This window comes from Centroberyx gerrardi, chromosome 20, assembly GCF_048128805.1.
Source record: "Centroberyx gerrardi isolate f3 chromosome 20, fCenGer3.hap1.cur.20231027, whole genome shotgun sequence".
Taxonomy (NCBI): domain Eukaryota; kingdom Metazoa; phylum Chordata; class Actinopteri; order Beryciformes; family Berycidae; genus Centroberyx; species Centroberyx gerrardi.
Genome location: NC_136016.1, coordinates 17,613,914 through 17,637,566, shown reverse-complemented (window position 1 = coordinate 17,637,566; position 23,653 = coordinate 17,613,914). Strand labels below are relative to the sequence as shown.

The following is a 23,653-nucleotide window of genomic DNA, read 5'->3' as shown; positions in this document are numbered from 1 at the left end:
TAAACAAAACAAATGACCTTGTAGTCACTGTTCTCCTCATACTCATACAGGCTGGATTTGTATGTAAAGTTGAAATCTATAAGTAACATGAACAAAATGCCCACTGACATCAGCTGGTGAGTTATGATTAACTTTCAAGCAAGTACATAGGTCCAGCAAGTGTTTGGCATATGCTAAAGGGATGAGATGTTTGGTTCACAGCCAAAGGATTATATGAGCTAAGCATCCTTACATTAGTTTCACAGGACGTTCTATGGAACTGCATAGTTGTTATGCCGTTATGGTTCAGGGTGAAAGCCTTAAAAATAGCTTATACATAAGGGTTTTCAAAACATGAGTGTTGTTGAGCAAGTGTGGACACAAGGACAGGCTTTTTGAATGCAGGAGGTTAGGTAAACATATTGTGCAGGATGAGGGGCACGTGGGTTCAGGGGGACAACCAGGGGTGGCAACGTCTGTGGCAGATTTAGACCCCCATGATGTCAGCCTTTCACAGAGGGATGACAGGTCAAGTGACATCCTTCGTGATGGGACAAAGAATTGTTTTAAAAAGAGAAATGGCAAAACCTGATCCCGACATTTGCACCACATGGTGTCTCAGGCTGTTTATAGACTGGCAGGTCACAGCGGAGCAGCACCGTATAGACGATGGGTTTTACCTTAAGCTTTTTAGATGTGATCAATGACAGCAGAGAATTGATGGCATGCAGAATCAACACTCACCAGGATTTGGAAGCCGTAGTTCCTCTGGACGGGGAACTCGGTCACATCGTAACATGTGGAAAGGTCAATCTCACCATCCAGATCTGAAGCCTAGGGAAAAAAAAAAGAAAAATCCTTGTTATTTACCTATTCACTGGCATAAAATAATGACCACTTAATCACAATACTGACAAACCCCTTGAAGGAAAAAAGCCTTACCTCCTCAGCTATTGAGTCCTTGTAGTACCTCAGACTCTGGTCTGTAAGAACAAACCAGTGTTTCTTCCACTAAAGGGGGATAAGACACCATATTTATACAATATCAGGATGTTTATGCAGTTCAATTGGGAAAAGAGTTGAGGTCTCCAGTCATTCATTTCTACTAATGAAACAAATTACCATTCCATCTTCATATAGCTTGGTCATCCATCCTTTTTTGAAGTTCAACAGATCTGGCTGCAGAGAAAACAAATCAGAGAGGCATCAATGTGATGTGATGCGATATGTGATGCAACTAAAGTAGCTCATCCTTATCAATGATAGTTAACTTGGCTACCAGTTAGTCTGGAGAGATTTTCAACTAAATAAGTAGACTTCAACCAAATAAGTACAAAAAAAACACAGGCAAAAAGAAATAGCCAGGCGTAACACTACTACAGCAAGTTACCCACAAACTTAACGATCATGTTGAAAAGTTTTTAGCTTATGCAATCCAAATCCTAACATTGTGGTCAATGTTTACATTTTGTTGAAACATTTTCTACTAAGTTTTGCCATTGTATTAAAAGGTAAGTCCTCATTACTGATGTAATCCGAATACATTCCCTAAACAATGCTCCATTTATGTTTTATTTGTTTACATTTAGTTCACCACCATCAGTTCAATCAGTCACAGTGCCAATATGTGGCTCCGGACTGGCGTGAGCTGGACTTTCCCTGTGAAACTCAAACTGCCTCGCTCAGTCATTCAAACCAAGCTCAAGTCTGTTTATAGACTCTAAAGTAAACCATTCTTCCAAAAACTGGTTTCTGCTCACTCAAACAATACCTTGTTTTTGCTGAGCTTCATCAGGTGTGGTGGCACCGTCTGGCAGAGAGTCATTCTGATGGCTAACTGCCTTCACACTCAGTACACTTCATATGTTGACAATCTGTCTCTTTCCGTCTCTCATGGACATACACACAACTGCGGCTGTAGCCTCTGTGCTGGCTATTTATATCCGGGGTGGTGCTCTGTGTGTGTGTGTGTGTGTCTGTCTATGTGGGTGGGGGGTTCTGGCAGCTGCAAGTTTGCCAGCCAGACCAACCACACACTGACAGGAACACCCCAACAGCATTCCCTGAACAGACCTCAGATCAGCAGCAGCTTGCTGCTGGCTGGACTAGTAGAGCTAAAACCTGAGGGGATCCCGGTGCAGCATTTAGCAGAACTGAGGGCCACTGTAATCTAGAGCTGAATGATTAATTAAAAAAAAAAAATCCAAATCTCAATATGAACAATTTCCAAATCGCAGAGGCTGCACTTAATTGCTAAAGAGAGAGTTGTGTCCAAAATTGATTTCTAAACAAGGTGCTTTAGAGCTCCAGGTAATCTTTGGTCCATGAATCAAGTACAATATTGGTGAAAACCTTTCATCATACTCAAACTCACTAAATCCTGCACACTGACATCATATTTTTTTTTTAACGAAATCACTTTTATTTAAACAATTTTAAAGTTCTAAAAAATTCTGACCAGAAAAAAATTCTGTCAAACAATCGCAATTACGAGTTTCCATTAAGCAAAGAAGTGTGCTATTGTCTTTCATACTGCCAATGTTGATTACATATTTCAATCAACAGCTCCCCTAGAGGACATATCAATCATTTGAAATATCACAGCCCTATTTTCTGCACAGTAAAAGGTTTGCTGACATATCTCCCTCCTTCCCATTAAACACCTTGTCCTTGACCCTACATGCTCCATGAGCAGGAGAATTTATGCCAACCAGCCATGAAAATGGTTTTGTGGTCCACTGGTTATGGCTCTGTATACTTTTAGAGAACTGTACTTAGAACTCACAGTCATGGAGGACTCTGTGACTCTGCGGTCCAGTGACTTGGCTCTTCTTAAGTTGGCAAATGTGGAGCTGGACACGTCAGGGACTGAACGCTCCTTCCCAGCATCCAGTGACATCTCCTAAAAATACAGAATCACATGTTACATGATTTGACATAATGTGGAGATCTAAGAAATTCCCCCGTATCAAACCAGGGAAATCATTTCTAACTCATAACTCTTCTTATCATACATACGTCCTTCAGTGAATTCTTTGATACTGTGTTTTACACTTTTTTTGGATTTGGTTATTCAGGTTTGCATACATGTTTGTTAGCCAGGTAGCGTCTCTCGCTGCGGCCTTGTCTCTGGGTTAGCGTGGTATTAGAGGAGGGCTCAGTGGAGCTGCTTGTGTCCATACGCTCTACATGCTGCCCCTCCTCAAACCGGCCAATGACTTGAGGACGCCTAGGAGACACAAAAAGACAAGCTTTAGCGGGACAGGCACAACGCACAGTGTGGCACAGTACACATATCACACTTAAAATTAGATTAAAAAAAAGTCTTATAGAGTCTAACAAAGTTAAAAAGTAAGCTTAAACATCTTAATCCTTCTATAAAAGTGCCTTTTCTGCAGCATACCAATGAAAACCCAGTAAAATATAAAAGATCAGCCATAACATGTAATAGGTTGTTCATAAGAACAGGCTGCAGCACATCTTCCTCAAATGGTGTCAGGCATCAGCATAAAAATCAACAACATGGAAGCAACTTTGAGACAAAACCAATGTCCTCAATGGACTAATTACAATATAAGTGCAGAATACAAGTGCAGATACATTTACATATGTAGGAAGTTTGGACATTAATCTTGACACAAAGTCCCTTTCATAGACAACAATGTGTAAATTAAAGTAGAAGGATGATCCCCAAAAGAGAATGAGCCAGAAGTATGTCAAAGTATGAAAGACTAGTGTGATATGGGGAGAGATTAAATTTAAGATGAAGAGGAAGAAGTCTAGGATGGGTCATTGGAGGATTAATAACCAGATCCCAGGAGTAGCAGCAATGGCAGCACAATCAGCGTTACCTGAAGACACTGGACCTGTTAGTGTGTGTGTGTATGAGAGAGAGCAAGAAGGAACTGTATGTATAAAACACAATCAGGGTGTGTGTCTGTTTGTGTAGGTATGTATATAATCAAATAATGTATGTGTGCGCTCCCAGGCAGTGCAGAGATGAAATGATAGAAAGCAGGTATCAGCGGTGACCAGCAGGGAGCAGCATTGGGACAGGGGCGGAAGGGTTGGTAGAGCATTAGCTCCGGGAAGCTCCTTTCAGAAGCCCCTGGAAAAGATCAAAACAACAAAACCAAATAGCAAAGTAGCAAGAGCAAGAGGCAGAGACCAATAGAAAAGGCGCAGAAAGTAATACATGCATTTAATTCCCATAAATCATTAATTGAAAACCGTTGATAAGCTAGTGTAGGGGGCAAAGAAATTGATGTTCAAGAGATAAAAGGTGCCTAAAGACAGCAGCCACAAGGTGGCGCTACAGGACAGAAATGCTGATTATGAGTTTCACATAATAGAGGTCTTTGCATTACATCAATAATTTCTATGCAGGGCTATGGGTAGGGCTAACAATCAGTTGCCTGTTTATGATTACCTATTATGTTTGGCTGCATCATCACCACAAGTGAATCTGTATTTATGTTTCTGGTATATGATTTGTGGTCAGAACTGATTTGGTCTTCTAGTACTAGTCTAGTCTTCTAGTATAAGTCATCATTTTACAGCAGGTGGCAAGAAACTGACAGTGTCGCCTGTGTATAATCTTTCAGTGTGCTGTGCATGTCTCTAATCCATGCCGTCTTACCTGCGCTCCTCCCCAAACAGCCGGGCCACCTCCTCTCTGCCGGGACTCCGCGTCCGCGCCCTCAGCTCTTGCCGCTTCTTCTCCGAGCGGAACGCCTCGCGGTAGCTCAGCCTGCGAGCCCGCGGCACGTCCGACAGCGCTGCGTACTCCCTGCCGGGCCGGCCCACCCTGCCGCCTCCTCCTCCTCCTCCACTGACGCTACTAACGCTCCCTCCACCGCCGCTGCGCCCGTCCCAGCTGGGCGCGCTGCTGCTGGGTTCAGAGTCCAGCGAGCTCTGGGAGGAGCTGATGGTGGAGTAGCTGGGGGAGAGGAGGGCGCCTGGGGAAGGGAGGGGGTCTGGGGAGGGGTAATAAGGGGAGTTGTGGGGATCTGACTCGGAGCTGTACCTGTGGTTGGGGGCTCCTAGCGAGGAGGAGGATGCTGAAGAGGACAGGGGCAGGTGCTGGGGTGGCTGGGATGGCTGCATGGGCGGTGCTGACGGCTCCGACTTGGTCTTCTCCAGGGAAAAGTAACCGCTCTCCACTCGTACCTTGCGTCCACTGCTGATGGTGCTGCCATCTGGGAAAGGATAGATCCAGAGACAGTTATTGACAATTTCATACAAATTACAATTTAGTTAAAGATTAGAAACTTAAAGTGAGTTAAACAAAATGGCAAGTGGCAACGCATTTCTGTTGACTGTGACCTGCAAACCATGTCCCAAGGTGATCTCAGTGAAACAGCAGCTGGAGTGTGTGTGTGTGTGTGTGTGTGTGTGTGTGTGTGTATGAATTTCCACGCCCTCTCCTTAGTCCTCACCGTCTTGACTGGTGACACTGGAGCCCGGGTGGCTCTGGGCCAGCTGGCTGAGACAGGAGGCGCTGCGGCTGCAGGGGATGGTGGCCCGGCTCCAGCGGGCCTCCTCCTGCCACAGGCTGGCACGGCTGGCCGGGACACGCTCAGCGCTGGCTATGCTGCTGGGCAGGCAGGGGATGCTGCCGCCGCTGCTGCTGGTCACCGTCACCTTGGCCGGACCGGGCTCCTGGGGAGAGATTGGGGACGGACGGAGGGGGTGGGAAGAGGAAAGGAGATGAAGGGAGGTGAGGTCGCACAAAGACTAAAGAAAAGGAATACAAGAGGAAAATAAAAATAAAAATACTGAATACTGAATGTCAAAACTCATTCAATAAACACATGAACCTTTTTAAATAATGAAGTACATGTACTCTATACTGTACCTATTGTCTATTGCAGTGGTGTCCATTCATATATCATGGAGGGCCAGGGGTATGGAAGTTCTCCTTCCAACTAATCACTAGACATTTCAACACACATTTCACTGATTAGTTTCTCCCTCTCTGCTTGAAGGTGTGCTATTCAGTGAAATCAGCTGCTGTAGGGTTTGGTTGGAAGGAAAACCAGCAGACTCTTGGCCCTCCATAGCACATTATTGGACACCACTGGTCTATTTTCATTTTTTTCCCCTTGTCTCTTGATTTTTATGTCCTGCTTTCAAGTCAAATCCAGAGTGACAGAGCAAAGGAAAATTGTTTCCATGATATTAGCAAAATGACAAATTCTGAGAAGAGGGAAGAAGGATTCGTGGTAAGGAGCAAGACACAGAGATGGACTGCTCAACAAAGAACAAAGAGCTCCTTTATGGCAGACACACCTGTGTTATTAGAGAATACAGAGGACAAAGAACAGACAACGAAGACATTCTGTAGAATAGAGATATGATAAGGATGAAAAACCCCCACAACAAATTCATACTTACCATCTTTAACTGATTAATAAATGCAAAGTAAAGAAACAAAACACTTGCTATTGCATTCAAAGTTTGATGCAACCAGTACATCGTAATCACAGTCCATTTGGTGATCAGCAAACCCACAGATCATTTGAGCCGATAAGAAGTGAAAGCAAGATTTTTGAAAGCGACAGAGAAGCAAAGGGCCCCTCAAATATAATCTCTTCAGCCACCCCACTTCAATCACCACCAACATGCCGCTGTGCTGAGGATCATTCTTTCAATAACAAAGAGAGAGGTGCAAATAGCATGTTCGCTTTATTCCCCCTTCACCTAGATTGACCGGGAGTAGAATTAGGTCTGATTTGTAAGGACTGGGATTTCAAAGCCACTCAGGGCGTGGAAGGAAGAGGAGTTTGGCCAAGCTGAACTCACTGGGTGTCCGTTCATGTCTCCGGTGGAAAAGCAACGACTTGGAGTTACTCCGGCCTGCCAATCACAAAAAGCCTTTTATGTTAATGTGTGCATCTATTGCGGAGTATAATCAATACTGGTAGACCTAATAATCTGATACCAAACTAAAAATGAAAGAGTTGAGGTCCAGTTTAAGTTGAGGGACCTTGAGGAGTTCCTGGCTACTTTATCCGTGTTATTTTGCCTTAGGTGTATGCCTTTTTTCTAAAGAATTAGTACCAACTTTAATGTTAAAGTGTAACAGAAGGCGCTCATTACAAGAGGTTTTGTATTTTAGTGCTGAAGAACAACAGAGCAATCTGGAAGGACAGACCGACTGCTTTCAGCTCCAATCCGAGACTGCAATAATTACCAGTATTTCTTGACAGAGCATTTGTTCTTGTTTCTCATTGTCAAGTGTTTGACTTTGAGGGCACTTCCCAGAAGGCAAACAGGTGTTTCTGTGCCCATGTATTGACACAGCTTGCCTGGCATGTGTCTCCTGTAAAATGGTGCAAGTCAGTGGAGAGCTTTCAGGTGAAAATGTGGTCTTGACACTGAGGAGGTGGGCAAACAGTGAGGCTTATCACAAGGGTGGATGTGTCTTTGTGACAATCTCCCCTGTGTAATCATACCTTGCAAAGGAAATCTGCCCAAAAGCACAGACCAACCCATGAGACAATGCTGCAAACTAACCTGAGACAAGCAATGAAAGCATCATCGCTCTCACAAGTTAACAACCTTAATTACATGGCTTGGCCTTGACTTGGTGTGCAGATTTATCTACCAGCAGCTCCACTGTTATTTGAACAAGTAGTCATTTCACATACACACACAAAACCAAGGACGAGGGAGACAGGTAGGAACTGTGTAGTACTGAAATATCTTAATAACTACTGGCTGAAGTTTCCAGCTCTACAGCGTCGGCGATCCAGTTTTGGGCCCTGTAATTATAGTATTGTTTGGAAGGAAGAGCTCCTAGCAACCAGACTTCCTAATTGCTGTCAATGAGTGTATGAAATGGAACAGGGGGGGCGGGGTGGGGGGTCAGACAGTCGAGCCAATGAGATGAAAACACACACAAAGACACAATGACAGTCAATCAGGTAACCTAAAGTGCTGACAGTTCAAGAGACAGAAACTGACAAAAAAACAGGAGTGACAAATAATGAAATTTAAATAGAAGCAGACAAGTCACAATTTGAAGAGAATGGCAGGCAGACATACCTACACAAGGAAGCTTTGTTGATGGACACAGCAACAAACAAAAAAAAAAAAAAGACATAAATGACGGGAGCCACATGGGACAAACAAGTCAAGGTCACGTCTGTGTCTCTGCTGTCCCTCTGCAAATGAGCCTGTTTGTGAAAGCTCAGTAAGGCCAGTCTGATTCGGGGCACCGTCATTAGAGAAACCAGACAATGAACTTCAGAGACTGTTTTGCGTGCCCCCACCACAAATCTGGCCTCACATCAAAAAGGAGGGAGGAAAGGAAAATAGCAACCGTATCCCACGGTGGGTGGTCTGTGCCATACAATATCAAATGCCATTACTTCATCTTGTCATTAAAACCATTATTACGGTCATGCACCTTTACATTGCCCTGTTATTTTATACTGTATCTACCTACCAGGGAGATTACTGTATAGCACATGCAAGCTTGTACCGACAAGAAAATTGTATTTCAAATCCCTTTGGGCATTGTGTGCCTCATGGATATCACATGAATGGCTTGAACAAACAAGATAATGTGACTTCATACTAGAATTCACATATTACTCTTCACCTTATTTGGCTCTGCTCACCTTGCTGTGAGACTGTCGAATGTAATTGTGTTTTGGTTTCTAGTTGCTCAACTTTATGGTTTAGATGTTATATGATATATTTTTCATCTATCCATCCGTCTATCTATCTAGATACTTCATTGCTCCTCAAAGGGGAAATTATCTTTCACCCCCCTCTACAAGGGATCCAGTGTCTTGGTCAAGGACACTTCAGCAGACGCTTGCTGCCACATAGCTTGAACCCGGGCCTTCTAGCCCCTGACTCACCACTCCACTCTGCTGTGCCTCTCTTTCTGTTCATGGGTGTTACCAAACTGAATAAATACTGCATCTACTGTATAAACACAGAACTGCTTTGATAGATCTATCCTGTTCTAACTAAAATAGTCAAAGAAAAAACAAAAACAGTTGCAATCACACAGAAGCCAACGTTGGCAATGCTGTGTCACTGGCAGAACAACTGCCAGGCCTCAGTGTACAAGCAAGAGGATTATGGTTACATTGCTGAATGTTATTTTAGAGGGCAGCTGTTATCATCAGCCTGGATTGCTTGCTTGCTTTTTGCCACTTTTTGATCCCTGCTAACCAGCTGATACTGATAGTTTAGTCAGCCTTCATGAGCCAAGTCAAACTGAATGAATACTGCATCTATGAAAACAAAACTGCCCTATGTTGTTGTAACCAGAATTTCTCCTGAAACTTCAATCTTTGATTTTATCAAGTAACACGTTCTGAAACTACTCCAATAACAAGGCTGACTTTATAGACTCAAAAGAATACTTTTAGTATAGTTTTATAGCAAAATGAGTGTTATTGTATCACTATTTTAGTTTCTATCAAACACGCTGTACCATCAAATCAAGTGTTCCCATTATTATTCCTCTGCTATTCACAATGAGCACTGCGACAAATCACATAGGCAGCATACAGTGCATTCACCTATTTAAATCTGCCATTCCATGTGACTCAGGGATGCACTGTGTAAAATTTCCCTTAGAGTTGTTGCTGCACTTCAAAGTAATACGATATCACCTCAAGAATAATCCCAAAATACAGTACAGTGAGTGCATGAAGGCTAAGGTTGCAGTACCATCCTGTCCTCTCCCTGCTACACATCTATGTACAGGACGTACAGAAACACTGTAAAGAGAGTTTGCCATAATCATGCAGTATAAATACGAACAATAGAATGCGTAGCAAAAACATCCCACTTATGATCAAGGTAAAACCACTTTACCATGGAGTGGGCGAGTGGGTGCATTACCTGGTGAGTGGGTGGTTCAACCTTGCGTTTTTTCTTCTGGTTCTGCTTGTTGGTCCTGGGGTAGACAGTCAGAGCCTCCTGCCACCTACAAATAATCAAATTCATCAATCAATTCATCTGAAAGTGATGGCCCTGAAAACACTAAATGCAGACTGTACAAACCCTGCACCTGTGGTGGGGTCAAAACCCGTTTAGGACAAAGTTCTTTGAACCAGTATATAAATAATACTTTCCAGAACAAACCAGGTCAGGACCTCAAATACTAACAACTACAAAAAGATCCAACTATGCTATGACATGTGCACCCTCTCTACAGTGAGCTGATGCATTTACAGTACCTTTAGCCTCTGTCCCATCCCTCAAAGTGCAACACAAAGCAGAATTAGCTTTGCATCATTCTTGAAAAGCACATATACACTATTCCCCACTGTTGAAATGGCACAGCACAGATAAAACTGTCATACCGTTCCTATTGGAGCCATTAAGTCATTCGCTATGGTGCAGAACACTTGAGGAGTGTCACATATTCCACCATTGTCCACCCACTCTGTGAGGAGTGTGAAATCCTATTCAACAGTGCTGCACTGTGACACTCCAACACCACAGTTCCAGACATCTGACACAGTCACAAATGAACAAATGCAGCTTTTGTCAAGACATCCGGACCGCATTTTAACATGAATCCATAATAAATATAATCTCAAGACAGGGATATCTCCACAATTAAATACTCTTCTGGTTCATTGCCTTGGAGTGCAGTACAGTGTGGTCTTAGTGGCATATCATTCTTTTATTCTTTGTGCAAGACCAATACATTGTCTCGTATTATATTTTGCAGTATGAAAACAAAGAAATATGAGCAAAAGATATTTTAACACTGAAGCTTTTCCCCCCACTGAGGTATAAAGGTGTTCAACCTGCAAAACTAAAACTGTTATTGTGATTGTTAGAGTTTACACATATTATTAGATAGATATTTAAGGTTTTGCTGAATTTAAGGGGAAATCACAGAGAAGAGGGGGTGCGGGAGTCAGGGAGAGTGTGAAAGGCTTAACCAAACCATGAGGAGGGGAAAAAAAACAAACAGACAATCTCCTAAACCGGGAGTTTATCATGGTGGCCAAGCCCCTGTCAGATGGCAACATCCCTGCCAGGGCCAATATGCTTGCAGGATGGCACAGAACCAACGAAGCGGGGGCAGATGATGGGGGATTGGATGCGGACAATGATAGAGAAGGTAGCATAATGGAGAGGGGGTGTTGTGAGTCAGACTTTCCTAAGAATAGCTAATATGCATGTTACAGCCAAGGATGGGAGTGCAGTGCAGAAACACATTTTGAATGAGGAGCAGCGGAGCAGAGGCACAGAGGAAGACTGAATTATGAGGCTTACAGCTTACTGTGTATCGTGTACTGCAATCTGAGTGTTACAGGCACGGCACAGAGCAGTGTGCCAGGGGTTATGGGGGTTTATGAACACAGACAGAGAAGGTAGAGAGGCAGGGAGAGGGAACAGTTCAAGAATGTGCACTGTCATTGCAGTGTGGATTACAACTCCTTGAAAGCACAGCCCAGAAGAGACAGCAGGGGGCAGAGCAGTGTTGGCAGCATCGGCAGTTGCGCACAACTCTTCTCCCTTCTCCACCTCTCTGTCATCTCTACTGAATCAACCCAAAAGACACAGCAACACAAACCATACTGCTCACCCAAAGGCACAAGACTTTTTCTTTCGTAAATGCTAAATTAACATTCTTGGGTCATTATCTCTCACCCGTTGATGATTTCTTTACACTCGGCCCGTATGAAGTGCTCTTTGTCAGGGGTAAGGATGCACAGCGAGTTCTTCTGGCCCGTCCTGGACTCTCCATCGATGACATCAGAGCACTGATTCATGTTGATGGTGCCCTGGGGCAGAGTGCTGGGCTGGAGAACACAACAGAGAGACATGGAGAAAGTGTTAAGTAGGCACTGAACAGAACTCAACATGCCCACATATCCCTCCACATGGTCTTTCAAACTGTCTTCTAACACAATCCACCCAAGCATCAATTTTCATGCCAAGCTACATACCACACATTAACACTTTTACGACAAACATCAATGTTGTATATTATGCCCCTAGAAAGAGTCTGAGTGCGCCTGTGAAAAGGACTGTCTGTGCCATTTATAAACAGTGCGAGTTCATGGGTTCACTGAGCGGGTTTGATTTTAATCTGTCTGATACCTAGCTGTGAGGTGTAAATCCAACTATGCACGATGACATGGACTCCATCTGTCAGCCATAAACAATGTGGCCACAGGACTGCCAGAATAATACTGGTTTGTGTGCACTGACTCAAGGTTTTACATGCAGGTTTATGTAAGCACACAATGGCTTTGTGTATGTAGACACAGCTCATTTGCAATGAATGGAGACTTGTTGGCTTGACTTGGAGCAGATAAGAGGATGTATTTAGTGCATTTACCAAGTCGCTCAATGAATAGCTGTTGTGCTAGCCATACATGCTGACAAAATGCTATTTTATGTGCACTTGCTAGTCAAAAACCTGTGGAGATACATTCTTGGAAAGACACTACTTCAAGCAGACAAATATCTGCACACATTACCCCTTCAGGAATCTGACTTTTGCTTAGTGTGACCTCCAAATGACTTAGTCAAGCAATGGAAGAAGCCCTGATAAGCTCAAGTTGACTGAGGGATTTAGAATTGCTCAATGAAGTAACATGAGTGCTGCATAGCTAAGGACGCTGGGCACAGGCAGCTGTTTTAACAACCTTTGGGTCCTACCTTCTTTGCACTATAAATACAGGCAGAATTACAGACACCAAAATACCACAGAGGTCCCAAGCCATCAGTACCAGGGACCCACAGATGATAAATTACAGCCATCAGCAAATCTGAATACATTAGGAGATAGAGTGGGAGACAAAATTAAAAGGTATCAGGCTCAAGTTAGCTACTGACCGAATAAATCTGACTCAAGAGCCCAATATGCGCAGCATAACCATAGCCTGTCAGTCACAGAGCAATTTAAGCTTATGGATGGCCTTTGATGTGGACAGAGAAGTCAATAGTTAACAGTTTGTGGTAATCCCACCCAAAGGGCGGTTGAGAGGCCCTATTTACCCCGTTGCTGTTAAATGCCACTTTTCATTCTCAGTTGCTTTACCATTGTCTATATTGTAATAGATAGTGTGTCAAATGAAAGTTTGGCACAGCAGAGTGGAAAAAGAAGGATAGCAGGTAGGGCTAATACTTAAAAAAAAGAGAAAAAGTGAGAGAATTAAAGACCTGAGAGCTGAAAATCTGAGCAGCATGGTGTGGCAGGTGGTATGACCTTTGCCACTTCTCATGTACCATGGAAAAACAAGAGGGAGGTACTCAGTTGGGCATTATGGTTTGGTTCTTATGCTCCTGGCTTTAAAATGGTGCATAATGTGGAAGGGTTCTTGACACCAAGGTGAGAGGCCGGGGCAACAGCCGGGCATGACAGACAGACGGACAAATAGACATTGGGACAGCTGGGCGAGGGCCTGGGCCTGCTTCAGATTGGACAGAGACTGGCGTCAGCTTGACCTGAGAGCCCTGTCACTCTCAGACATGGGGAGTGATCGAAGGTTTGCAGATGGGGGGGAAAGGAACGGTAGAGGGTCAGAGAAGCGTCGAGTGCCGAGTTGGTGGTCAAGGGGCACAGCAGCAGTGCAACAACAAAAAAAGAGAGTTTCTGGACTATGACATTGGAACGCTCGGCCATCTGTCTATGTAAACAAATCAAGAGCACACACCACACGTGGGCTTGTCCTTGAGCCGAGGTCATGAGAGGATAAACAGCAAAATATTCCAGATTCTGGGAACAGTTGTACAAGCAGTTTAAGCCCTCGGCGTTATCATCACAGCATGGGATTCTATTGGCACATGGAAATAAATCAGAGACTGACAACAGCTCTGATGAAAAACTAATTTTCACAAAGCCGCTGCAACCCTGTGAGAGATTGAGGATTGGGTGCTTATATACAGTAGGTGGTGGCTGTGTGGGTGAACAGTATGTGTGTGGTGCTGGGGGTGTGTGGCAAGCTGCAGCATGGGACTCCTCTCACACGTGTGCACACTCCCAGGCCCGGCGTCGTGTCAGCTGACCGCCAGTACACGCCTCTTCTTTGGGACGGCTGCCGCAGCTCTAGCCCCCAGACCCAGGCCCCCCAAACCCACACCTCTCTGTCACCTAGCCTAGACCTGGTCCCCTCTCCCTGGGCCGCCACTTTCCACAATGGGCCCTTTGTGGAGCAGCACCAGTTCACACACAATGTGGGATTGTCAGCCGCCACAGTCCACAGAGCCACTCCTCCCCTTAACCCTCAATGAGGAAATGACCAAGATTTTAGAGACACAAGAGAGACAAGAGGCCCAAACAAGTGTCCTTTTGTGATGGGTGCATGGAAATTATGAAGCCAGCATAAACTTTTTCTTGTGCCTGAAGTTGTTCAGACAATAGTATAAATACTGTCTCAATGGGAGCACTTGAGCAGAGTTTCAAGGAGAGTGACAGGGACAAATTAAAAGAGGTTTCTCTAGTCTAGTCTACGATGTCTGTCGGGGCAGGTGAGCTTTTGTATAAGCAGCCATGTTTTTGGCCTTGCATCTATAATAAGATGTGATTGTGAAAGCAGCAGACAGTTTGTGCCAATTAATCTATCATAATATAATAGTCTAGAGAGCAGTACTGTGATGCAGAGGCAAAAAGCAGTACTTTTTGTGAATTTTAATAGGTCAAAGGTCATGACTAGAGTTTAGATTTAATATCAATGACCCATCATTGCTATTTAATGATATGCAGTCCACTTCTGTGCCAACAATATTTTTGTTGGTGCAGGAGATAAACTTCCTCTCCTGTTATTTTTCTTATTTTCATTGCTCATGCAGTTACTGCTCTCTGGCTTTGCGGGGCAGAGTACCACAGCTGACAAAAGAACCAGGTAACCTCCGATGACAGCCTCTTGCTTTAACAGATGGGGCAGTGACCCAACCAGACCAAAATACACTGAAAAACAAACTTTTTTTTCTTGCACTTCCACTGCATAATCTAGGCTTATCTCTCGTCGCCTTATGTTCTAACCATACTCTACTCAGTTTTCGTGATCTTTCAGTCTGTCTTCTTGTGATCTCTGTCCAGATGTTGTGCAGCATTACAACACTGTTCATTAGGAATGGATTCTCTGCTTACAACATGGTAATTAGTAAGCGCCATACTAGCATGCCTTTGCGCCCTCCAAAACTTCACCCCTGGCCGTTCCGCAGATTAGCAAAACATCCCATTCTCCCTCTAATGACACACCGAGAGAAATATTTGCTTCTTTTGGCAGCCGGCGGACAGTCTACTTTCATTTTTGGTTGCAAAGCAAATTCTCTTCCTCTGCCGTCAACATTTTGGATCTGACAGACCAAGTTCTGGACACGGAAATCAAGAGTGTAGTGAAACTGACTCAGTTAAGAGGAACACAGGGGAACGGCATGGCATTGTGTTACATTTTAAAGTTTTATCGATTCTTAAAAGCCAGTATTTGAACATCAGCCAAGTACTGTTGCCAATAAAATGAGTTCAGCAGAGGTGCATAATTTTTCATGTTCTAAATGACACAGGCTTATAATTTTCCCCTTATGGCTATCATTCCCAATTAAGATTACAAAATTGGCTGATTGGAGTTGTTGTAACTACTGGTGCAATTTCATGATGGATGGAGACTTGTATTGCCTCCACCTTTTTCATTATTTTATCATGATTTGTCACGCATTACCTATCAGTATGGTACACTGCCATAAATGTGAATCATCCCCCATGTTATTGAGTTATGAACACCTGCAATTCGATTGTAAACACCTGCTATTTGATAACTGGCGCCAGTTTGTTTGTCTACCAACTTTGTGTGGTGACAAATTCAAATGCTATGAATTCACAGATGCGATCATACTTTTGTTAGGCATGTAGCAGCAAGATCCTTGAAGATCGCTTCCAAGTTCTTCACCTTCTATCCAAAGTCATTTGACTTTGATCATAAAAGAGATGGAAAGCAAAAGGAGTGCTGACAAACTGGCAGTGGTTCATCCTGACTCATGAACATGGCGTAAAATGTGCTGCTCGGGATCCAACTTCCTCTGCTTGTTACCGATAAGGGCAATTATACAATGAGTCTTTCCTTAGCAACTTCGGACAACAGGGGTAAACACACATTCTTGAAACCAGCGAGCAAGCCAACAACCAGCTACAGAGTAACGTCCACAGGTGCCAGAGAGATGGAGTCACCTCCACTCTTGGTCCGGAGGAAATATGAAACATACACTCTCTCTGTCTCTCTCTCTCTCTCTCTCTCTCTCTCTCATTCTCTCTCAGGAGTCCACAATAAACATGCATACAAACGCAGACATACAAAGTAATCAGGCCAGGAACAAGAGCTGACAGATTGATCATTGCCATGATTACAATCATCACTGTCCTGGAGTTGTCTTGGTCCTGTAATTTTACCCCAACACTGAAACAACACTAATCTAGTACTAGGCTTCGATGCCAACCCCTAACCCCCTGTCTGTAGTACACACAGACACATACAGCTCTATAAAATCAGACTTGGCCATATGGTGGATATCTGTCAGATATCTGTTGCCGGGGCAAGTACAGTCCTCCAGGCATTCTCACATACACCTCACTCCACTGGAATGTGTTCGAGACGTTCAGCTGAATGCTACAGACAGTATAGGTATCTGCCCTAAGCCTGAGAGTATAGCAACAGTACTACAGTGTAGGCTTGCTGCAAGAACGCCGTTTTGACATTACAATGAGGATATTAAAAGAAAAAGCCATCGTTGGCCCTTTCACAGGCATCTACACCAGGCATTTTAGACAGGACTGCAGATGGTATTCCAAACTGGCAATGGTGCTCTCCTTATGGAGAATGGTGGGAGATGTGGGCGGTTTAATGTTGTGTTAGGCGGCCTGCAGGAGCCAAAGCTCAGGATGCAGAGGAGGAGGAAGAGAAGGGTGAGTTGGAGGATGAAGAGCATTCTCTGAGCTGGTACAGTAGAATTATTTTCAAAACTGGTAGCTAGGATTTGTTTGCCGTCTACCAGATGCAATTGTATACAAGGAACTTGATCTACTGCCCACTGTAGTAGTACTAATCTACTAACAGGTGGGATAATGAGTGTGTGAGAGAGACAAAGAGGGAGAGAGAGACAGAGACAGAGAGAGTGAGAAATCAGTCAGTCTATGTCTGGGTGGCAAGAGAGTAGACAGGCAGGCTGCAGAAACAGGTGCTATGTTCGAGTTGTGTCATGTCCTGTTGGCCAGACTCTGTCTAAGCAGAACTTCTGTGTGTGCGTCTTTGTTTTCCCAGATTGGTCACTCTCTTTACTTCACTTTCTTTGCTTCACACCTTCCTTCCTTCCTTTACTTCTTAGAAACTCTTCCTTTCTTTTATGCACTTGTCAATGCTTAATAATACACTAAATCCTCAATCCACTTAATTTATCCCTTTGATCACTTGGGAAATCACACCCAACCCACTCACACCCATCATACCCAACTACTTGTGAGAAAACATATAAAATTGTACTCTTTCTTCTACCTCCTTCCCATCTGTGACATGGCATCTGCTATGTCTGCTAGCTACTCTAACAGCCCAGTTTTTACACTCCTCACTAAATTGTGTAGTCCGTGCTAATTCATTCCTACACATGCATAGTGATTGTGTTTGTTGCTTTTGTTGTAACTAATGTCTAGATGAAGTGGTGAGAGAAACACTGAGGAAATGTAACAAAGTAGTGAGTGAGACAGACTGACAGTAAGAGAAACTGAGCATGTGAGTGGGTGAAAGGGAAGGGGAGGAGACACAAACTAAGAAGGAAAACATTTTGATTTTATTAGATGCCCAGGTGAGGGCGGTGGGCCCCGTTTCCATGGAGACAGAAAGGAACGGCTTATCTAAAACCCTCAGTGGCTCAGCTCCACTTGATGGAATATTAAACCTGCAAACGCACGTCACAGTGATGCAGCACATTGCTTAATAAACCGTCTCCATTAACAGCACGGATCAGTCTAAATTCACTGCATTTGCAACCCAGACAAGGCCAACTAGATCAAAACACTACCACTCACTCACTACTTCAGCACTAAGTGTTTGAGTCGCAGCTGTAGGATCAGCTTCTAGTCTCCATTGCAAAAAAAACAGTTGTTCCGAAATCACACGGCCCCCCCAAAGCAGCAGTGTCTGGATTGCTGCAGCGTCCCATGCGGTCCTCTGACACAGCACTTTGGAAAGTAGGCCAAGGTGAGTGGGAATAGTCTTTACTGGGACCTTGCCACCACAGTCACCACAGCAGCAAATGGGCACCTCTCCAAAACCTTTGTAATCAACATACAAAGAAGTACATAAACATCATTCCCCCGTGGAACACCATGACCAAGAAGCTTCAACAATGACTAATTTCTGCAACTCAGTCCACACTATGTGGAGAAATTACGTAAGAACTGCAGTCAGGCTTCAAATAACTCTTTGATAACGACTGCAAATCTGCCAAAGCCTCGCTAAGTAGACACAAATTAGCCCATCAGGCAGAGGCGAAGGGAATATGGGGGAGGGGTAGGAAAATGTTCCTTTGGGTATTCAGTTTAATACCTCAGTTCAGGAGCTAACCATTTTTCCACAGTGCTGAGGAGCAGCTTTCTACAGGCCCGAGTCTGCTGGTTAGCAGTTGACCTGCTGTTCCAAAAAGTCTTTCCCCTAAAAGAGGGCTACGCAGTAAAGGGGTAATTAACAAGACAGAGATAGCACTGGATAGTTTTAGATGTAAAAAAAAAAAAAAAAAGATAGATAGATAAAAAAAATTGCTGGGGCATGCAAACAGTTTTAGCAAAACTATGTGTATGATTTCAACCTCAAACACAGCTTCAGACTTTTCTGAATACCCAGTTTTTGTCATGTGTGTGATGTCAGCTACAAGCCACCAGTCAGGATTGAGGAATATATTATTTAATGTTTTTAGATTAAAATATATGATTGGTTTGTTGGCATACAATAACATTTATTTATTTACTCCGGTTCGTGTATCCTGTAGATTTCAGCATATTTCAGATATGTGATCTGTGAGTCAAAGATGGGCCAGTATTAGCTGAACACAATATGTTGTTGTGCAAGCACAGCTCAAAGTTGATGAAGACAGACAAGTTGGCTGGGTCTTTTTCCACTAAGTGTTGTCTACTTGCTCTTGATTTCTGGAAAAGATGCCAGATATCTTGGCCTTGTAAGCATTTTTTGTGAGTGACGTAACATTGCGTACTTCCAATATCCTGATGAAATTAGAAAACTATTTTGATCACTGGTGTGCTTAGTTAGCCATGACATCGTAAGTAATAATCAATATATTTGTTAACTTAATTTAGACCACACCAACTTAATCTAACTAAAATTAGACGACTTGAATCATCAGCATAGCCTCCCACACACTGTAGGTGTTTACAGCCATGTTTGCTATTTAGATCTCTGACGTGGCCTCAGAGTATTTTACTGCAGTGCTTTGTTTTCCATTTTATGACATTTCTGTATAATTTTTCCAGCTTTTTTCGATCAGTAGTTAATATCTCAAAGGAATTTAGTTTCTAAATCTTTTGTAGGGGTAGTGGGGGGGCATTTTCTGTTGCTTTCTCTTTAAAGAAGAGAAAAAGCACAGAGGAGAGAAGGGAGCACTAAGCTGATTAGGTGCTGGGGTTGGAGACGGGCCAATCCATGCCTGCTGGCAGTGGGAATTTTGGGCAAGGACCTGAGGAAGCTGGAGTGGGTTATTAAAGAGCGAGCGGCTCACCCAACAACAATGAAATGCTGGCCAACATACTTAAGTTGCAGGTTGTGTGGATTTTACAAGCAAGCACTACCCATGAAATGAGGCCCAGGTCAGTATATATATCAGTAAAAAGATCTTGTATGCTCTCTGAGGTTCTACTCTGTGATATGAGTAGTTCTGCAAAGCTCCTTCACCTGTATATCAAGTATTTCTACCTCCCATAGAATACAAGCCATCCTTCTTAAATTTTAGCCTGGCTACAATATCAAGATCACCAGATCTAACTCCAAGGCTGCACTTTTTCTGTAATCCTAATAATATCTTGGCTGCGGAGACCTGACCTCAACAGGTGGCTGGATTGGCAGGTCGCCAAGCCGAGGTGAGGGGTTAAAGGTCAGCCAATATACCTGCATCTGTCGCAGCTCTGAAAGACATTCAGCTGCAGCTGTGGCTAGTGCAGGCCGTCCCAAGACAACAACCTATAAGGATGCCCTGTCCCAGGCCGGGTTACGACTTACTGCAGTGATGTAACTAATCAACTTGGCCAGCCGTCCTAAAACCTAAAAACAACACAGAGCTACAGTATGAGGGCAGGAATCATTCATGTTTTAGTGGTACAGTGTTTTAAATATTAATATTGTAGCCCAATCTAAACAGAAGTGAAATGTAGTTCCTTGCATAGACTACTGGGCTTTGGCATTTTAGGCCCAATAAGAGGCCAAGTTTGAGACAGTCACAGCAGAGCACTGGCAGCCTCAGGGCACAACCACAGACAAACACAGACTCTGGCATATGATACTGTGGTGTGGTGTGGTGTGGTGTGGTGTGGTGTGTGTGTGTGTGTGTGTGTGTGTGTGTGTGTGTGTTTCACTGAAGCTGCTATATAACTTCCTAAAGTGAAAATGCCGAAATGCCCCCACCCCCCACGTGGACACCAACCCACCCACCCCACTGTTCTGTGCAGCTAGCCCCTCCATTTTATTAGCGCCTGTCTCAAAGTTGGCTAAACCCCTCACGCTGAGGCTTCAAATGAAACCTATTGTCGGTGTCCTGGTCTAGTGTTTAGAGCAAACTGAGCGAGCAGTCCGTCAGACCATGTTTGGCTTTATAGACAAGGGGGGGTTTGGGGGAGAGAGAGAAGTTAAACAATACTGTTGGCTGCCCGTTCCAGCACAAATGATTTATTGGCGAGAGAGAGAAGTGGAGTGAAAGACAGAGATACGACAGAGTGACAGAATAAGAGAAAGTGGGGAGAGAAAAGGATGGGAAAGTGAGTCTGAGTGAGTAATGGGAAAGTAAAAGTGAGGACCATGCAAGTGAGAGTGGACACTGGTTTAGCCAAAGCCTCCCAGAGCCAGCCTTTCTCTGGATAATGAATGGCTGGAAATCATTAAAAAGAACAAGAAAATGAAAGAAGGGAGAAAGAACAGGATGGTAAAAAGACATTCTGAATAAAAAAAAAGAACCTTTTGAGGACTTTTCACCATGGAGCAGCAGTGGACTGCCACCAAGCATTTGGTTTAACCCCAAACGGCAATCACACTCACCGAGACTAATTTGCAAGAAATCTCAAATGAAAAGTATAGCTCCACCATGAATTGGAATACCACATCAAAAGAAAAGCGACACCTTATGAAAAACCATTCTCCTTATGCTATGAGCAATATGGTGCTCATTTATCCAAGGTGTTGAGAGACCTAGTGCCCCGTGTTAAATGATCCTGTCCACGGCTCACGGAGCAGTGAGCACCAATACAATAATGGAACAGAAGGATTAGGAACCTGATGACTTGATGATCAGTAGAAACTCAAAGCTGAAGTGGAACTTACAGAGAGACACAAAATATGGCCAGCAATTGCACTGTTAAAGTTGTAGTGGTTTGCTTTTCTTGTTTGGTTCTCACTTCTTTTGAGGTGAGATGTTTTTATAAGCCCCAATTTGTATTTTTTCCTCATCTTTATGGGTTTGTTGATCAATGTATTTCATCAGAGTGGTTTCAATATCTTCCCTCTCTGCTTTATCACTGTGCAAGGAAACTGAACTCAACTAACCTAAGCAGACAACTGAGGAAAGAATCTTCCTGCCCACCCAATCAACTGGGACAGCTTAGAGCTGCGTGTGTTTGAGTGCGTATACTGGGGAACAATGCTGTTTTGGTGACTAATTTGGAAGCCATTATTTTTAGACTCATTAGGCTTTTGGGCCATGGGTTCCACACTTCATAAATGGAGAGAGAGAGGGAGGGAGAGAGGAGGAAAGTGAGTTCAGGCAGGAGCATAACAACTTCTCCCTTTCCCATCACATGATCTGATCCTTGAGAGTTTGGAACAAGAGCAGAAAAGCAACCGAGTGTTTTTCAAATCAGCTGGAATCATTAATGATTTTTTGACAGATTTCTGGAAGGTCAAAATCTCTGTACCCTAATGCAGATAACAAAGCCAACAATACAACAATACAGAGAGTCTTAAAGATAAGGTCAATGAACTTGACCATAGCTGTGTCATTTATAGAACAGTAGCTCATGGTCAAACCTAGCCTACACACCAGCTTTTAGTGGTGGACTGTAAAGTTTAGAGAGCAGAGTTAGTGCTGGGCAGGGTTGCTTTGACTAAAGCGATGGAAGTATTCAAACAGTGAACGAGTGGAGGAGATAAGATCTTTATCTTAGTTATATCCGGGATGATGTGTTGACTAAAGCTGGGCAGAACTAGAAAGCACAGATCAAAACAGATTGGAAAGACACAGGAAGGGAGAGACAGATTGGTCCTCATTTATCATGCAAGCATACAACCAAACCCATTTTCCATAAGGAATTCCATTGCATGACTTTCAACTTAATCATGCACTATTGGTAAGAGCATGTCTACTCCGAAAGCATGTACACTCAGCTGGAGAAGTGGACAAGCAGGTCAAGTCACTTAGAGCAGTGATTCTCAGCCTTTTTTCATATCAACGACCCCTAATTTAGTCCACATTAGGGCCACAGACCCCCATTTGATGAGATTTTGTCTCTCTGACCCAAATCTGAAAATATTTTTATTGTTAGGTATTATTTTGTCCAGAATTCCATGACTATCTGTATTGTAGGTAGAGAGATAACAGAGAAACTATGATCAAAACAGTCATTCTTCTACATTCTCTAATTGTGTTAACTTCTTGTAAATGAAATAATGCTGAAGTTTAACAATTCATCAATTTGCTGGGGACCCCCTGGAACCCCCTCAAGGACCCCTGGTGGTCCCTGGACCCCACGTTGAGAAACACTGACTTAGAGGAGCGTAGGGCCCTTCAGCAGCCACCAAGGTGAGCTGGTGGATGAGAACGTCCTGGTGGAGCCCTCTGCCTAGGCAAGGGTGTAGGCTCACTTCACAGACCAGCAAACTGCTGTCTAGCTTGATTTGTCTGGGTGCTATGCTTCAAGGCCTGTTGTGTTGTGAGGCCAAACATCTCCCTAGGGACCAAAAGGAGAGTGTGTAGGGCCTCTCTGCTTGGCTCTGACTGGGGAGACAGAGGCAGAAATACCTGGCGGCGGGTCAGGGCAGACATGAGGTTGCCAAGTTCCCTTGCCATACAGGCAAAGAACTGCAGTGATGCATCACTGAGGGTCTGGACAGAGAGTCTGGGGGTGTGATCACTAGCCTGGGTGCAAATAGAGTCCAGGAGAAAACATCACTGTCAGGAGAGGAAAGAGACAGGCAGCTGGGATTGACCAGTCACAGCCACAGGAGGAAGTGAACATCTAACCTGTAGTTACGAGGCTACAAGTGACAAGTTGCCACATCTTTGTTGGTATAGACACTCAACCTGTGTGCACAGATGATATGTTAAGCGAGCTGGTCATTAATGACAAATAAGCCCCAACAGGATGATTCAGGGTCTTGATCAAGCTGAAACGACTTATGTTGCAAAAATGACTGTCCTGCTACACATTATCCCACTCATTATGGCTATACCAAAGACAATCATTTGGCACAAA

The 23,653-nt window shown here is 43.8% G+C and overlaps 1 protein-coding gene across 4 annotated transcripts in view; it reads right to left on the bottom strand.

Moving 5' to 3' along the window:
* The window catches only part of mpripa (myosin phosphatase Rho interacting protein a), a 52,424-nt gene that overhangs the window by 13,355 nt on the left and 15,416 nt on the right, over positions 1-23,653 (bottom strand). For 2 of the 4 annotated variants that reach the window (XM_071907290.2, XM_071907289.2), the window contains exons 4-13: positions 11,620-11,771; positions 9,850-9,934; positions 6,784-6,837; positions 5,418-5,640; positions 5,006-5,177; positions 3,067-3,208; positions 2,765-2,881; positions 1,102-1,158; positions 922-990; positions 724-813 (exon numbers count right to left, since the gene is read on the bottom strand). In XM_071907290.2, the coding sequence (XP_071763391.2) occupies positions 724-813; positions 922-990; positions 1,102-1,158; positions 2,765-2,881; positions 3,067-3,208; positions 5,006-5,177; positions 5,418-5,640; positions 6,784-6,837; positions 9,850-9,934; positions 11,620-11,771 (1,161 nt within the window). The remainder of the gene's footprint in view (positions 1-723; positions 814-921; positions 991-1,101; positions 1,159-2,764; positions 2,882-3,066; positions 3,209-5,005; positions 5,178-5,417; positions 5,641-6,783; positions 6,838-9,849; positions 9,935-11,619; positions 11,772-23,653) is intronic. The other 2 variants (XM_078290744.1, XM_078290743.1) reach the window with 1 other exon arrangement.